This window comes from Balaenoptera physalus (genome assembly GCF_965194825.1).
Source record: "Balaenoptera physalus genome assembly, chromosome: 16".
NCBI classification, from domain to species: domain Eukaryota; kingdom Metazoa; phylum Chordata; class Mammalia; order Artiodactyla; family Balaenopteridae; genus Balaenoptera; species Balaenoptera physalus.
Window position 1 is genome coordinate 73,300,321 of NC_138898.1, and position 17,615 is coordinate 73,317,935.

Sequence of the window (17,615 nt, forward strand, 5' to 3'; positions counted from 1 at the left end):
TGAATGCTGATCACCGGGTTCCCCCCACACCCACGGGCTAGGGTTAAGCTCTGGGGACTAGAATGAGGAAGGGTGAGATCCCCACTGGAGAATTAGGGCTGTCAAAGCAAGATGGGGGACTGAGTGGGGGAAATGTCCATTGATTCTGAAGAGTGCTGGGAGCTGAAGCTTGTTGGAGGGTGGAGTGAGAGGGTAAGACTGGGAAAGACTCAGATGTGAAGGCTGAGCTTGGGGTTGGAAGGCGGTGGGAGAAAGGGATGAACGTCACCACCCCACCCCCATCTCACAGTTCATCTCTGCTCTGTAGGTCAGTCGCTTGACCTGGTTTACTCGCCGTGACCCCATGGTCCAGAAGGAACAGGTGCCACCAGCAACTCCCCCGCCTCTTACCCTCTCTCAGAACAGGACACCAGAGGCCAGCGGAACCAACATCCAGTTCGAGATTGTTCAAGAAAACATGCCCAAAACCCACAGCTGTGAGTTGCCTCGCTCTTCAGTTACAGTAGGAACCTCAAGAAGCATCGTATAATTAAGGGGAAATTTTTCTACCAAATCACAAGCCAGAAAATGGGCACACTTGGAATTTTAGCATCGCCTGACTCCCAGGGTCTGGTCCTCCCTCACTCTCTGGCCACTGGAAGGGTTAGTAACTTTCAACAGGTGCCTCAGGTGGAAAATTAGAGCCAGTGTTTGTTGAGTGCCTACTAAAACATGGTTCATTTGATCCTCACAAAACCCCATGTGGTAGGCTGGGGTACTGCTGGCATTCTCTAAATTACTGGTTTTAAACTGGCAGCTTGCAGGCATATTTTGCTTTAGCTCACCTACTCTTTTAATAAAATGTGAGTTAACATTTAAAAATTGTGAGATTTCACATAAAATTCCAGATTTCCATCTTCTCTTGAAAAACTGGAATATCTGGCAACATGGAGCCCATATGTCTGCATGGCAAAAGTTGTCTGGAGCTGCAAAGCAGCTGTTCCTTAGACCTGGAATATACAGTTAGCTAGGGTCCCCACCAGTCCCTACTGTCTCCATGACCCAAGGCTGTGGTTGTCATTAATCATCATACATGGCTTTAAAAAAAAGAATAATTGTGGATATGAACCCATGTCATCCTACCGTGGGAAACTCAAGGATAGATCCAGAAGGCCATGTGGTTCAAGAAAGATGAGAGAGAGAACCTTTCTTGGTAGAGGTGACGTGTTTAATAAGAAAATCAGCTCACCTGACTCCCATACGTCACCCGCCTGGCTCCACCCGCAGCTGATTTTGCAGACCCAGCTCTGAATGGGGAAAGAGAGTTCCCTGCAAGAGTGCGCGTCTCTCTTCAGCCTCCTGGCAGGCGATGCGATACAGGGAGGGAGTCAGATAGAACAGGTCCTAAACCCACCTCTGCCTCTGCTAACCAGCTGTGTGCTTTGCTCAAGTTAGGCTGAGTCTCTATCTTTTCATCTGAAATTCTGCACCTGAAGATGGTGAAAAGTCTCAAAATACCAATCTTCTAGAACTAGAGAGTCTTCCAGAATCAAAGTCTTAATGAATACCTTCCAGAAAATGAACATAAAGTATTTATCACAGTGCATGGGACACACCCAGTCTCTCTTCTCTCTTGCCTGGGAGAGACAGCCCATCCTTATGACCCTTATTTGCTGGGTTCTTTTTAGGTGACATGACCAAAAAGCAGTCCAAAGTGGTGAAAGCCCTCTTGTGGCTCTGTGGGGTGGAGAACAAGGGCAAGGAGGAGCTGCCGAGCAGAGCAGACCCCGTCATAGTTTCCCTGGATGAAAACCCCTTGGTGAAATCCCTTCTGGACGTCAATCTCATCATCTGCATCAGCTGTGCCATCTTTCTCTGGGGCTACTTTGCTTAACATGGGGGTGAACCCAGGGGTCCAAGATCTCAGTCTGCTATCAATGCCCCAATTTTTTAATGAAGGAAAAAAATAATAAAGCTTTGTTTGTTTACCACCAGGCTTCAAAGGTGTTTATGGGCCACTTTCAACATGACATTTATTTAGCCCTGTTCTTCTTAAAAGGGAATGAAGGCTAGAAGCTGGAAAAAGAGAGAGGCATAAAGTCTTCTTTGTCTTAGAAGGCCAGTTATTCACTCTTCCTGTCCATCATGATGCAACATCAATAGCCAAATTCAAAGGGTTGGACAAGCGAAGAGATGCCCACCCGCCCCCCCCCCCCCCACCCCCGGTAGTCACATCCCCTGGGTTGACTGTTAGCACTTGAACTCTCTCCAGCTCACCTTCCAAGCACAGGGAATGGGACCTGCATTCTATCTCCTGCCTTTCACTGTTGCTGGCTTTGGGTGAAGGAATAGTTGGTGCCCAAAGGCTTTCTCATTGTGAAACTTGCCCCTCACTATGATCTCTGGGAAATAGACCTGAGTTGGTGCCCTGGAATCTTGTGCCATGAAAAAATCAGGGAATTGTGTGCACGTCCCAAGTTCTGCCTTAGCCTGTGTTTCTTTGCTTGATTCTCCACAATGATGCTTCCCTAAAACAAGTAGCCAGGATGGGCAACTCCACAATAAATCGTTACTGGACGAGGGGTAATAGGGCTTTTGACCTGAAGAACAGCCACCCCTGTTCTGTGGAGAGTCAGGCATCCTAAGGACTCTATTCTGGGCCCTGGTGGGGTCTGGTGGGATGACCTGTAGGGGCTGTGTGTGCCACATGCACAGCTAAGGGCAGGGGCAGCCAACAGAGTTAGCCCTGAGACCAACTATGGGGTGGCCCAGGGCCATGACATAGTACCCTAGTCCTGGGATTAAGGGGGCTGGGGGGCGGGATGGGTTAGAACCACTCACTGGCTTAGCAACTGGAGAATGAGTAGTTTCTCCAGGAAGCCCAGTTTCCCAGGAGCATGGACAGGAAGCCCTGGGGCTGAGGGTCATTGGCTCATCCAGTCACTCATGACATCTTTTGAGCTCCTACTCGATGCCCTCAACACCTGGACCAGCCCTGTCCAAAGGTAAAGGCATTAGCTCGACACCTATCCTAGTCGGAGGCCTGGCTTCTCCACACGGATCCAGATGACAGCTGTGGGTTGGACGAAGGCTGCTTGGCCCTCCCAGGAAAGGGCCTCTATGGAGAGCTGTTTGCTAACGTGGCTGCTATCCAGACCCTGTAACTGGCTCCGCAAGAGGCTGAGCTGCTGTCTGGGGCAAGTGGGCTCAAGGGGAGGCTGAGTGACCCTCTCAAGGGAAAGGAGGGGAGTGGGAGGCCCAGAAGGCTTCCCCAAATTGCCCCTCAGCCAAGCCTCCCCCCCAGCCCCCTGCCATGCCGAGACCTCTGCTGCCGCAGGTTGGGGTCAGAAGTGCGTTTTGGTGGGAGTTGTCACTGTGGTAGCTCCGGCCACTGCCATCTCTCCCCTGGATCGCTGCCACCAGTGTCCCGATTGGCCTTCCTGCCTCTGATCTTGCACATTCTCCAGCTCCAGGCAGAGAGAGCAAATCTGATCAAGCCACCCCTCTGCTTGCTCCCAGGATCAAGTCCACACACCTGGATGGGAATTTCCAGACCCCTGACAGCCAGGCCTCTTTTCAGCTTCGACTCTGATTGCTCTCCCTTCACAGTCTAGGGTCAGACCACACTCATGCTGTCCCACCTGTGGGCCTAACACAGTGGCTGACACCCAGTGGGCCCCATAAATATCCAGTAAGTAGGTCTTTGCTTCTGCTCTTCCCTCTGCCTAAACGATCCCCCCCTTCCTCTCCTGGCTACCTCTTATTCTAGTCACTGCTTAAACATCACTTCTTCCAGGAAGGCTTCCCCGGTCATCCCACACCCACTATGACATGCATCTTCAAAGCAGGTATCACACTTTATTATTGATTGCTTAAGCATCTTCCCAACTAGAGAGAAAGTTCCACGAGGGCAGAAGGCATCGCTTACACTGATGTCTTGCACAGCCTGGTGAATGGATGAAGGGATGACCTTCAGGACACAGATGTCTGGCTCCTTGTCTCATATCCTCCAGCCACACCCCCTCCCTGGCCTGGCTGCCCACCCCTGCCCAGGAACACCCACTATTCCTGCTTCAAGTCAGTCCTTGAGGTCTGAGCTCGTGGAGGTGACTGAATGGCCGATCCATCACCCATCCTCTGCCCTTTGGAAACTGTGCAACTTCCAAACCCTCCTTGACCACAGACGATGGTCTCTAGGGCTGCCCATAGGACCCGCTCTCACCTTTGGGAAAGGCCCACAATCAGTCACCAGATCATGCTGACTCTGTCTCCCTAATCTTGTGTTCATCGGCCCACTGCCTCTACCTTATCGGGGCCCCACCGGCTCCTCTCTCCGGGGTGTCCTGCTGCTAGTCTTGTCCCCGCTTCAGTCCATTTTCTGCCTCGCAGCCACGAGGACCTAAAGTACGAATCCGACAGTCACTCCCCTCCTGTGTCTGCAGCTCCCCTTGACGACTCCAAACATGAGTTACTAGGATCTTCACACTCCAGCCCCTGCTTCCCTCACCAGCCTCATTCCTTGCCCGTTGCCTGCTTCCCCCTCTAATTCCATGCTGTCGCTCACCTCACAAGCCATTCCTAGCATCTGGAGGGCCCACCTCCCCCCTCCTTTCTCCACCAGGATGGGCCTTCCTCCCACATGCGTCCACGGCTCCCCCACTCCGCAGTCTCTATCTGCTTCCTGGGTATTTGTTTGCAAGCTTCCTGGGGGCCGAGGCCACATTTGTATGGTTCAGGTTGGTTCCCCAGGGTCTAGGCCAGTATTCCCCTGGAGGAGACATAGAATTATTTAGAAGCCATGGCTTCAATTCTAGGCATCCTTGCATGAAAGGAAGAATGCTGTTTCTACCATGAAATGATGTGAAAAAGAAATTTTGGTCATCAGATATAATTTATTGATGTGTATGAAAACTGAATTCAAATACAAATATAGAGGGTAAAAACAGAACCCTGATGAATTGTTTTGGTTCTTCCAAAAATATATTTGGCTCAGGTATACCCTGACGTGTCATTTGTAATGACATTTCGATGTGTGTGGCAGATAGACCCCAAGGTGACCCTCAGTGATGTTCGTGCCCTTGTATAATCCCCTCCCCTTGAGTGTGGACAGAACCTGCGACTGACTTCTAACCAATACAATACGGCACAGGTGATGAGATGTCATCTGTAATTGTATCACAGCATGTAGACGCTGTCTTGCTAGCAAACTCACTCTAGGGGCTGTCCTTGCTGGCTTGCTGAAGTAGCGGCCTCCCCAGGGAAGCCCACGTGACTAGGAACTGCAGGCAGCCTCTAGGAGCTGAGGGCAACCCCTCAGTGATGGCCAGCAAGAAGCCCTGGGCCTCAGACCTTGTGGCCCTACAAGCATAAGCACATGACTTCTGACAACATCCTGAGGGAGCTTAGGAGTGGGTCCTTCCCCAATTGGACCTCCAGACGAGACCCCAGCCCTGGCTGACCCTTGACTGCAGCCTTGTGAGACCCAGGGAGAGGACCCAGGTAAGCTTTGCCTGGACTCCTGACCCCCAGAAACTATGAGATAATAAACGTGTTTGCGTTTTTTTTTTTTGGCTGCAGCACATGGCTTGTGGGATTATAGTTCCCTGACCAGGGATTGAACCCGGGTCCTGGCAGTGAGAGCTCCGAGTCCTAACCACTGGGCCACCAGGGAATTTCCATGACCACTTTTTGCCTTTTGGTTGCGTTGGAGCCAGTGGCTTCACTATGCCAGCAGATCTTTCTTTATCCTCAGCTCCATCACTACGATATTAGAAAAGTGGAAGCCATTGGTCTAGAAATATCTGTCAGTGGGGTGCTGCCCAGTCTGGCGCAAGACCTCTAGACTATGAGGCACAGAGCCCACTTGAGACCCTGGAGTAAAGAGATGGTAGAGTGGCATCTGTGAGAAGAGGGCGAAGGCTCCGGAATATGGTTACACAGCACCAGGCTCACGGTGCAGGTGGCAGAAGGGTGGGAACAGACCACAGGTAGAGAACCTAAAAAGAGGGTTTGTCTTAAGACTTTCAAGTAAGAGCACTTATGGGGCTCACTGGGCTCAGGACAGCACTGGGAGCTGGAGCCGCAGGAGTGGGACAAGGGTCCCCAAGGGAACCAAGGCCATCAAGGAGGTCCAGGGATTCAGTCATTCCAATTGCATCTGAACGCTTGGGAATCCACAGGGTATGGCCCAGCACGATCAAGGCAGCCAGGGGGATGCCCCGACCCCCTGCAGTCTCCGAAGTGCTGGATCAAGATCAGGCTAGATGGGTGTTGCTTGCAAGGGGTGTGTGGTGAGAGGCACATGTCCCCAACCCTGGTGTAGCTGTGGGTTGGGGAGCAGGAACAGAGGCCTGAGTACACAGGACTGAAGCTTCCAGGAGAAACTGTTCTATGGAGAAGGGAAGGAAGCAATCTGAAGGGGCAGATACCAGCAGCCTCTTCCTAGAGGCCAGCACCTTCCTGGATGGTCAGGGATGGCCACGTGGGTTTAGATTACAGACTTCTCGGGAAATCCCTGGCGGTCCAGTGGTTAGGACTCCACTTCCACTGAGGGGGGGCCCGGGTTCTATCCCTGGTCGGGGAACTAAGATCCCGCAAGCTGCGAGGCAAAAATAAATACATAAGTAAATTTTAAAAATTAGATTACAGAGCTGTCTACCCGTCTCCCGCGTGTAGTGCCAGGGTGAGGTGACAGCGACGTGGCGCCTCCCCCGGCAGGGGTGATCACATCTCTGCAGCATCTTGCAGGTGCTTCCGCCGTGGTGCAATTACAGCTGACGTCCCACACTATGACTCACCCATCCAAGAAGATGGAGAGCAGCCACTGACACACGTACAGGGGCAAGGAGGTTTCCTTTTTCTTTAGATTGGAGCTGTTGAGGCGGGGATATTGCTACAAACAATAGGAGAGTGAAAATGGAACACTGTTCTTAAAATAATGAGGGTAGGGTTTGCTGTATTTCAGAATCATTTTGTTCATTACAGCCCTTCCGTGTCCCCAGGCACCAGTGCCGTCTCCTCGGCAAGCACTGCGTCCCAGCTCCCTCCTGAGTGTGAGCTCAGGTATCCTGGAGGAAGCATCTCCAAGGTCTGCAGAGATGCCTGACTGTGGACAGCTGGGCTCCTTGAAGAAGGGGTCAACGCTTATGAGCAACATACATCGAGACCTTTGCTTTCTCTATACGGTTTGTTCTAGAGCTAAGGGCAGTGGGGAGGGGGAGCAGAGAAAAAGAACAGGGATGGGGACTTCCCTGGTGGTGCAGTGGTTAAGAATCCACCTGCCAATGCAGGGGACATGGGTTCGAGCCCTGGTCCGGGAAGATCCCATATGCCGCGGAGCAACTAAGCCCGTGAGCCACAACTACTGAGCCTGTGCTCAAGGGCCCAAGAGCCACAACTACTGAGCCCACGCACCACAACTACTGAAGCCCACTCGCCTAGAGCCCGTGCTCCACAACAAGAGAAACCACCACAATGAGAAGCCCGCGCACCGCAAAGAAGAGTAGCCCCCGCTCGCCGCAACTAGAGAAAGCCCGCGCGCAGCAACGAAGACCCAACACAGCCAAAAATAAATAAATAAATAAATTCATTAAAAAAAAAAAAAAAAAAAAAGAACAGGGATGGTGTATGAGGAAGTAAAGAGTAAGCCTTCAGCAAACACAAATTTAAGATACCGGGGAAAATGGGTCTACAGGTACGTATTTTCAATGTAATTAATAAGTGCAGGGAGTACTTTGGGGCACAGGAAACTTTGAGTTAAGAGGAAAAAGCGACTGCCCTTTTCAAGTTAAACTAAAGTCAATTCATAGGGGAAGGAGGTGTCCAGGGGCTTCTGAGCGAGGGTCGGGTCACGGATGCACCTGGTGAGCAGTTCTATCAGTGGAGCCGCTCAGGGCAGCCAACATGGCAGCATGTGTTCCAAAAGATGACGCCAAATCTGGGCCACGGGGAGGGGCTATCGTCACAACAGCCATCCAGCCCATCGGCCTCGCTTTGCTCCAATTCCCCACCCACTCTTCCCAAGTATTTCAATCCTGGGAAGGAAGTGTCTTCCAGTCACTGGAAAAGGATATTCCCCTGGAACGTAATGGCTCTGACTCCTGCCCTAGGCCTGTGGGGCTGAGTACTGTGAGTTGGCCTCCAAGGGTCTAAGTGTCTCTAGACAAGACAAGTGTCTCCGGACAAGAAAGGCTGTCAGGACTGGTGAGAGCAAAAGAAGAGCTCAGCCCATGGAACATTTGCTAAGAGACAGCCAGTCCGGGCAGTCTCTGGGTCACCTGGTGGCTGGTCTCACTGCTGCGACCTTGCTCGCCACTCTTTCAAACTTCTACATTCACAACTAGACCCCCAGATGTCCCATCCACAATTCTACGTAGTTAAGTGACAACATGCACACACAATCCACAGCTTTGCCTCTAAGAATGATGAAGTTTTCATATAAACCACAGAATATATTTAATTCAAATTAAACATGAAACTAGAATAATGTTCGGTCCTTATCAAGTAGCAATTACATTGTTTAAAAAAAAAAAAAAAAAGAACAGTACATTTCCGTCTACATTCTGGCAATCCAACAAGGCCAAGGCAATCCAGTTTGCTGAGGTGACGGATCCAGCAGTCACCACCAATGCTTGTGGTTCTGAGGGGGTCGGGGAGACACAGACCATACTTCATACAAAATGATTCCGTAGCACGTCCGAAGGAGAGGAACCTCCCTTGTGATATATAAGAACGAAAGTCCAAGTAGCAGGAAGCAGGTGACTTGCATTATGGATGTACTTTATTAAATAGATAGTTAACGCATTGCTTTGTATTCATCCCAAATTGCTGATGGCGCTGCCTGCATTAACAGCAGTGACAAAAGCTTCCTACACATGCCTCGGCAATGATACTCTTTCCACTGCAGGTATTTCTTTTTTCTTTCTTTCTTTAAAAAAAAATTTTTTTTTTTTTTTTTTTTTTTGGCATGATTCTTTCCCATGTAAAGAAAGCCAACTTCTTCAAGACACAGGTCATTCAGCTTTAAGTGTCAGCCTCGGCTCTCTCCTCAGGCTGTGGGAAGGCCATGTCCTGCATGGTGAGGCCTTCTTTCTCCCTCCACTGAAAGCTTCTCGCTGTTTGGTCTGCGAAGATTAACGCCTGCCTGCCCCTGCTCCACTCGCCAGGCTGGAAGGGGTCAAGGGCAGGGGGTGGCTTTCTTCACAGGGCGGTACTTTCTGTATCATTGTCCATATCCAACAGAATGCGGCCGGGCAGGTCTTTGCTGGCTGAGTCTGAATGCATTTCAGGAAAGATGCTGCGAAGCGGTTCTGAAACCCTAGAATTGGCGTCTGGACAAAAACACGAGGAGACACGGTATCAATGCGTGGTAACACCCAAGAGGCCACCCGAGGAGAGGAGAAGCTGGAAGGTCTGAGAGTCAGCCCATGCACGCACACGCCCTTAACTAGAGGCACCATCAGCCCTGAGAAGTTGAGTCAAGCCTTTGACACCCCAGGGGCAGCCAGCCACGTGGCACAGCCCCACCTCCTGGCTCTGGTGGTCCTTTCTGTGAGCACACGGCAGACCTCAGAGATGCAACCCTGGAAAGGATTTGCTTGCTGTGACTGAGGAGAGGAAACCTGATTCCTACCAATGTCTCTAACACATTCATTGAAATCTCCTGACAACATCTGGGCTGCAGGAATAGCTGAGCTTCACTGGGAAAAGTTCCCTCCTCCGAGGTTGGTGAGTGTCCTCCTGTTATTAATGCTATGCCCTCAACCTCGGCACTGGTGACATTTGGGGCCGGATCACTCCGGGCTGTGGGGCTGTCCTGTGCACTGGAGGATGTTTAGTAGCAGCTCTGCCCTCAACCCACTAGATGCCGATGGCACACAGCTCTCTTTCCCACAGTGTGACAACTAAAGATGTCTCCAGACGCTGCCAAATGTCCCTGGGGTGGGAGGGGGGAACAATCGCCCCTGGCTGCAATCACTGAAGTGGGGCATCAAGTCTCCTACAAATATTAATGTTCTCATCTATTTCTAATATTGGGCTGGCCCAAAAGTTCGTTCGGGCTCTTCTGTTAACGTGGAAAAACCCAAACGAACTTTTTGGCCAACCCGATACTTATATACCTCCAATTCCTTTTTCATGTCTTATTATGTTGGCTGGAACTCCTTCAGCAAGACAGTAAATACACGGTCCTCGAGCCATCATCCCTCGCTCCCATGCTCACAAGACACCTTAACCCATCACAGCCCTCTTCCTAGTGAGCCGGCGAGCCTCAGATTCCGTCATTCATAAACAAATGCTTCCTGGGCACCTCCCACATTCTACCTGTGAGGACACACCAGTGAACAAGCCAGACACAGACTTAATGACGCCTACAGCCAAGTGGGGGAGGCAGGCCCTTCTGTCTTGAAGAATTTGTTTCTCTGGTGGATGTGCGTTCTAGCAAACGATGAGCCTTGTCAGGGATTTTAGGGCTGGTGGAAGAGAGAAGGGAGACGTTCAGATTTGTGGTAGTTTCACTTTGCCAGGTTAGAGCTAGTCATGTAGGGAGCGGGGAGGGAGAGAGAGTGGGAGGTGGGTGTGCTGGGGTTTCTCTGTTACGCTTAAAAGTTGCTTTTCTGTACTTGCTGTGGTGCAGTTACACCGTGTCTGCCCTCGCTGGGAGCTGCTTTCGGCAGTACTTCTGTTTTACTTGCTCCTCCCCCACACAGACAGAGCTGGCAAATGCAGGTGCACGCTGGGAGGCTCACTGCTTGGAGACTGGTTCCTGAGCCGACACGTGCCCACAGCTCTGAGCTGCGAGATCCACTTACTTCCTGGGGCGTCCCTTTACTCTCAGTGACTCCTGGGTTGGAAGGCCCATCCCTCGAGGTTTCCTACGCACCACAACCCAGAGAAACGTCGAGATTTATGAAGGTGCCAAGGTGTCAAAGAGTTCAGGTGCTGGATGTCATTTCAGACAATTCAGGTCTTATAATTGTAAAACCAACTGAATGGTGCTGAATTGCACTGTCTAATGGTACAGTCAAGGGTGGTCTATGTGCACAGAATACAGGCTGTCTCAGATTTGTCCTCAGCAGAATGAAAGTCAATGAGGGCAGGGACCGTGTCTGTCTTGCTTACGGTGTGTCCCTAGTGCCCAGAACAGTGACTGGTTAATAGCAGACGTTCAATAAATGTTGTGGTTCTCTGTCTGTCTGTCTGGCTAGATGGATGGAAGATGGATAGATAAAAAGTCATCCAATCATCTTTCCAAAGAGTCTAGACCAACCATCTTTCCAATCCTCTTTTCCGATAGCCTCATGTAAAGAAGTAGCCATGTCTTGAAGACAACACTGATACAAGAAATCCACTGTAAATTCAACCCCTTTACCATTATCCTAACTCAACAAGACAGATGATACAATCAGCCAGTGTCTCTTCTTGGCCCAAAGACTTTACAAGGAACCATGGAACTGACATGCATGATGCAAAGGGAGTGTACATACTAGTTAGATTTCTACTTATTAATATCTATATTTACATGCAGACTTAACACCTATCAGCCACAGACCCTTTTCGGAGGACAAACTTGCTATCTTTCTTCTTCTCCTTTTTTCTTTTTTTTTTTACTTCACAAATAAATAATTTCTGGATTTGTACTTTTCTGAATTTCTCTAGCTATCTATGATGAACCCACATTACTTACATACTTAGAAAAAAACTTTCTGGCTATAGATTTACACAAGGCATCATTTTTCATTATATGCATTCCAAAAAGGGCTGGTCTTTGAGCATATTGCTTGGAGCTAAGTTCATATGAAAGATATTAGATTAAAAAAGAAAAAAAAAAAACACAAACCAGAAAGCAGAGCAAGAGGCCCAGGTCACAGCCTCCGCTCACAGGCAGAATGCCATGTGATTCACCACTGCTCTGCGGCTCTGACTAATGTATCCTGGTTCCTTCCTTTTTTGAGCATCTTTATCCAGGAGTGGACCCTCCAAGGGTGGGAACTGGCATTCTACAATTTAGAGTATGGTCCTAGAAAGTTTGTCACTTCGACAATTTTGAATATGTGCTTTAGGTTGTAAACCTCCCCTTCAGAAAGGCCAAGGTTATTCTGATAGCCACTTTGACAGGTAACAGATCCAAATACATCGTTGAAATCAAACATTTCAGGTACGGCTGCAGGGTGAATCAGCCCCCTCCTGATCATTAAATCCTCCTCTAAACTACAGTCTGAGGGAATGACTTCCCTGCAGTCCTCATCAGTTTTCTAGGGCTGTGAGAGGCTTACTCGTCTCTGAGACACTGAGTCAACTTTTTATTATTTCAGTCAAAGGAGAGATCCTGTTCCAGTCTCACTGGATGTTTATCTTGACATGATTCTGACATCTACTTATTAAAAATAAAGTGCAAGTAGAAGCAGAAGCCACTTAAATACCCAACTATGAGCAATAATACATCTGCTTAATGAAATATTATGCAGTCATTGAAAAACTACATTATAACATGGGAAAGAGCATGTGATGTAAGGTAAAATAAAACCGCAAAATCAAAATCTGTACATGCCAAATAATTATGACTGTGCATCCCCTTGCCTTTTAGAAAAAAAAAAAAAACTAGAAGGAAAAAATAAAATATGAATAGTGGACTTTTTCAATTATGGAAGGGTGATTTCTTATTGTTTCTAATTCCCCAATTTGTTTTAGTATCATATTTATTTTTTAAAAATGCATTACTTTCATGATATAAAAGGAGTTTAATTTTAAAAAGCAAAGGCTGTGAGAACCAACAAAGTGCCAAGTGTCTGATGACTACTATTGTGACTCGTTCTACCACCGTACAGTGGACAAATGACTCACTAAATTAATCTCAGGCTCACTAAATTAAGAACATCTTCTACTCCAGAGCACTGTCTTTTTAACCCACCACCAAGTGGCACATCAGGATCAAAATACGGATGCCTGGGCTCCAGACCTCCTGCGTCTGTGTCCCGGCATGAGTTTTTAAAATGGTGACATACGAATCTAATACCTAACTCTGTATTATCTTTTTTTTTCTCCATAAAAATGATAATAAATAGCTACCATTTACTTAGACCCCCTGTATATTGAGAACCGTACGATGCTTTTCTTATTTTATCTACTGTAGTCCCTTTGAAAGTTATTCTCACAAATGTCACCATTTTACAGATCAACCAGGTTGTGCGGTGCCATTGTTACACAGAGTGAGCTGAAATTTTAATTCAGGCTTGTCTGATTCTAGTGTGTGCTCTTTCCACTACCCCTCAAGCCTGCCCAGTACAGAAAAGACTGGAAGTTAAAGAGGTAACAAGCCCAGCCTGGTGATGACGTGTTGCATGTCCGTGAACACGCTTAGTATTCAGAGTACTTGGCAGCAAGCATGAACAAAGCCAGCCTCCTTTAGCACATGCACTATTAGTAGGGGTGCAAGCAGGCAGGGTTAGAGTGACCGGTTAATATCAGGCATTAGTGCACAAATATGATCATCAAGTAGCAAAAATGCTTTGGCCAATCAGGTGCCTTTTCCTTACCATTAAATATTCCAATTTCAGTTCCTACTGAATATGGCAGGTCATACATCTAAATTATTTAATAAAATGTTAAATTAGAACACTCTTGGCTAAAATCTATTACTTTAAAAACAGCAAGATGTAAACTCTTTTCCTTGCAAAGCTAAAATCCTACTGCTTTCTTTTACTTTCTTTCTTTCTTTTTCCTACTGCTTTCTAGAGTAACAAATTAGGAAGAGATTCAAAATGACAGCAGAATCCCTCCTTTCTCTGGTGCTGGTGCTGAGCTGCCACAAATTGGGTGTCAAACCTGTTTAGCAGCAGTAATCGCCCCCAAGAGTTTATCTTAATCCCCAGGCCTTAATTCAGTTTTTAAGATGAAATGCTCTAAATGAATAACCTGTTTTCAGGAATTTGTCTGTCTAGAGTTTTCCAAGTGAAAACATGATGTCATAGTAAAGGACTACCTGTCTAGGGAAGTTACATTTTTTTCTTCTTGAAATACCCAATGGCTCTATCCAAGATCGGTTAATAGCAGCATGAACAACACGAGCATATGTATAAATTCTAAATGCTGGCCTTTTGTGTACACCTAATGGCAATCCAGGGGATTTTAAGAAATAAAAAATTAATTCTGTAATACAAAGATAATGGTGGTGACCTGTAATTTCTTGAGTTAGGAGAATTCGAAGTGCAGATTGGTTTTAAAATATTTAGATAATATCCTAAGGAAAAGTATTTATAATATCAAATTTCACTTATCTGACAATTGTCAAAGTACAGAGCACTGCAGTGTTATAGCAGATCAATAAAATAAGCTTCTTTAATAAATACACCCCAGGTAAAAATGGTATTAAAGAACAGACATAATTCTGGTCTGTAGTCTTTCATCTAAATACAAGGGAAGATCTGGGAATAAAATTCTGATATGTCACAAGTACTGAAGTGTTAAAAGGCTCAGCCTTAATTAGGGTTTAGTCATTTCACTCTGTGATTTTCACACCCAACTGGGCAACCACAGACTTTTGGGTTCATCACCTAGGAGTCAGGAAGGCGGAATCACGCCTCTGTGCCCTCCTCTGTGTTGTAATGATCGCATTCTTGTTTTCCCCTTCTGGTATCTACAGAAAGTCTTCCTCAGACCAAAGATGTGAAAACGCTGGCTAAGTAGTCCACTGAAGGCTTAAGGCTCAGATCAGCTGATTAGAGCAGTAACGAGAGCCTTATTCCGTCTAAGTGTGGACCTAAAGGCAAAATTCAGATGAGCCTCACAGTACCTTTCAAAAAGCTCATATGGTTTAAGAAAGCAAAATATAAGCATGCCAGAATGCAAAGAAATTTAGTGTGGGATCTTTGGAGGAAGATTTTTTTTTGGGGGGGGGGCGGGGGTCCTGAGAAATTCAAACACCAAATTAAGAAGCTCCATGCAGTTAACTTGCACTTACGAGATAAAATTAAAAATTAAAGCTCAAGACACAAGGGACGCAATTTTCCGTGCTAACTGCACCCGAGACCTCTTTGGTTGGATGCTGATGAGCCAATCAATGACAGGGAAATCACGCTGAAAAGAGCAGAATGCTTGTGAAAGGCTTACCAAAAAGAAAGGAGACATTTCTTAGTATCTTATCTGAGCGGCTTGAAATCGGGCTCGCAATCTACTGACATCTACCTCTTGAATTTGAAGCATTGCAGCTCAAATTGCTTCTGATAAAAACAAAAGTGATGTCTAGAGAATGGATGGCAGGGGGTCAGATGGCTGCTCCTGAGCACAAAGTCAAAAGCACGTATGCAAAACACCGCTAAGCAGGAGCATTTGGAGCTGCAGGAAGCTGCTTGGGGTGGTTACAGACCTTAGTCCTGGAAACCTTCCCCACCTGTGAGGGCACTAGGAAGGGCATCTATTGGGAAACAAACAAACAAACCAATGTGGCTTTGTCTTTTTAAACATAAAAGCTGAAGTGTCATCAGAAAAAAGTTAACAATTTATAACACACACAAATCACGCATTATATTCCTGAAAAAAAAAAAGTTATCAAAAGAAACTATCAAAATAGTCGGTTAACCCTCATCATCTAGGGTACCAGTGTGGGGTGTATCCTTTGCTCATTTTCAGCAGAGATGTCATTCAGTACGCTTGGAGGGCCCAGAGGTATATTTCAGCTACTTCTCTAAAAATGGCTCCACTTAGGAAAATTTAAAACTAGGCTGTTCTAAGAAATGATTCAAAGCTCCTAATTACCATTTTAAGAAAACACATTAAAAAAAATCTATCCATCTCATCCTTAAATCAAATAGTAAATTAGAGCACTTGGGATGGAAATTTTTAAAAGAATCATAATTAAAGAAAATGGTCATGTTCTAGACTGTCTATAAAAAAAATACCCCATTAGGTAGGTAAAATCTGTACAACCACCAATACCCAAAACAGATTTCCACGGAACTATGAGGAAATCTTGATTCTTCTGCCCTTTGCCACTAGAGGCTGGCACTCTCATATGATCGTGTCCCAAATCTCCCTTCCCAGAGCATCCAATTTGGCACAAATCACGTTTTTTAAGATTATACCTGAAATGCTTCACTTTCTATGAATATTTTTACTCTTAAAAGGAAAATAAGCATTTTAATGAGGAATTCACTAAGAGATGGATGTCATGCTCAAGTTGTACAATACCTTCCACCTGGATTATTAGGTTATTATACCTAGAAAAATGTAAATGTAGATGGCTCTTAAACACATAGTGAACCTATACATCAGGGGTTGGCAAGCTTCAAGGGCGAAGTAGTAACTTTGAAGGCTCTGGAAGTATATGACCTCTGAAAGGATTACACAACTTTGCTGTTTTAGCACAATAGCCAGAAAGAATATGTCAACAAATGGGCGTGGTTGTGTTTCAATAAAACTTTATTTATAAAAACAAGCTGAGGGCCAGATCTGGCCTGCGTGGTAGTTTGCCAACCCCTGATATAAACGGAGGCCTAAATGAAGGGGAGCAGTAAAAAGCGAGGTAGAGTGGACGGGGGAAATGTCTGAACCCACTTGCCACTTACCCGTGACTATTTTGGAGGAGGTGGGAGCTGCGATGCTGAGGCTGCCATCCCCGGCGGGGTGGGCGCCAGGAGGATGAGGGGGTGGGGGCACGCTGGGCCGGTTCCTCGGCTTTGGTACTGGTCTCGGTCTCGGCAAGGTTCCAGCGTGTGGCTGCGCAGTCTCGGGGTTACTCACCACCTGGCTGGGGTTCTGTTTTCCTAGGGGCGGAGTGCTGGGGGGCGTCGGCGTCTGGGGAGGGGTGTGGGGGGACTGCTCGAGTCCGGGCTCACCGGGCGGGGCCCCGGGGGCCGGCGGGCCCTGGCTGCCTGGCTTGGCGAGCGCTGGCAGCGGTGTGGCCTGCGTGGGGGGCTGCGGCGGCGGGTGGTTGGGGGCTTGGATCGGAGACAGGCTGCTGGAGTATCTCCGGGGTGCGGAGAGCTGCGAGGTGGCGCAGGGCTGGCCAGGGGCCTGGCCGGGCGGCTGAGTCGGGGGAGAAGGGCTTCGGGTGGACGGCTTTGGTGACAGGCTGGGTGGATGTTGAGATGTTCCTGGAGAACTCTGGCCCCCGGGATGGCCAGGAGGCGGGTTTCCAGGTTTCGGGGGTGCTGGAGCAGGTTTTTTAACAGCTGCACAAAGGAAAAACACGTCTCAGGAAGAGCAGCACGGTGATGGCCAACGGCCCCTGGACCGGGCACCGAGGTTGATCTCACCGTGTAAGCCAGCTGAGATCAGTGCCCACGCCCACTCCCAATACCATGCCAGCTGGTGGCACCTCACCACCGTGGTCCTCCTCCCCCAAACCCACAGTCTTAGTCTAACCATGAAAAAAGCATCTGACAAACGCAAATTGAGAGACTGTCTTTAAAATGCCAGTACTCCCCAGAACTGTCAAGGCCATGAGAAAACAAGGGAAGACTGAGAAATTGTCACAGGCCAGAGGAGAGTAAGGAGACGTGATGACTAAATGCCCTGTGCTCTTCTGGCTGGGGGCCAGCAGGTGTCGGAAGATGGCTGTTAGAGGAAAGACCGGTGACATTTGAACAAAATGAGTTTGTTTAGTACTAATGTACCAACGTTGGTTTCTTAGCCGTGATAAA

General features: G+C 47.8%; 2 protein-coding genes and 1 long non-coding RNA gene across 9 annotated transcripts in view; 1 reads left to right on the forward strand and 2 right to left on the reverse strand.

Moving 5' to 3' along the window:
- The window catches only part of SLC5A11 (solute carrier family 5 member 11), a 55,400-nt gene extending 53,426 nt beyond the window's left edge, over positions 1–1,974 (forward strand). For both annotated transcript variants that reach the window (XM_082431042.1, XM_082431043.1), the window contains 2 exons: positions 308–476; positions 1,668–1,974. In XM_082431042.1, the coding sequence (XP_082287168.1) occupies positions 308–476; positions 1,668–1,873 (375 nt within the window). In that variant the 3' untranslated portion in view covers positions 1,874–1,974. The remainder of the gene's footprint in view (positions 1–307; positions 477–1,667) is intronic.
- The window catches only part of LOC309645687, a 702,435-nt gene that overhangs the window by 367,722 nt on the left and 317,098 nt on the right, over positions 1–17,615 (reverse strand). The gene's annotated exons all lie outside the window — the stretch shown is intronic.
- Positions 8,409–17,615, reverse strand: part of ARHGAP17 (Rho GTPase activating protein 17) — a 92,058-nt gene continuing 82,851 nt past the window's right edge. For 3 of the 6 annotated variants that reach the window (XM_082430980.1, XM_082430983.1, XM_082430985.1), the window contains 2 exons: positions 16,539–17,144; positions 8,409–9,308 (listed from right to left, as the gene is read on the reverse strand). In XM_082430980.1, the coding sequence (XP_082287106.1) occupies positions 9,178–9,308; positions 16,539–17,144 (737 nt within the window). In that variant the 3' untranslated portion in view covers positions 8,409–9,177. Of the gene's footprint in view, positions 9,309–13,511; positions 13,561–15,340; positions 15,389–16,538; positions 17,145–17,615 lie in introns of all 6 variants that reach the window. The other 3 variants (XM_082430981.1, XM_082430984.1, XM_082430982.1) reach the window with 2 other exon arrangements.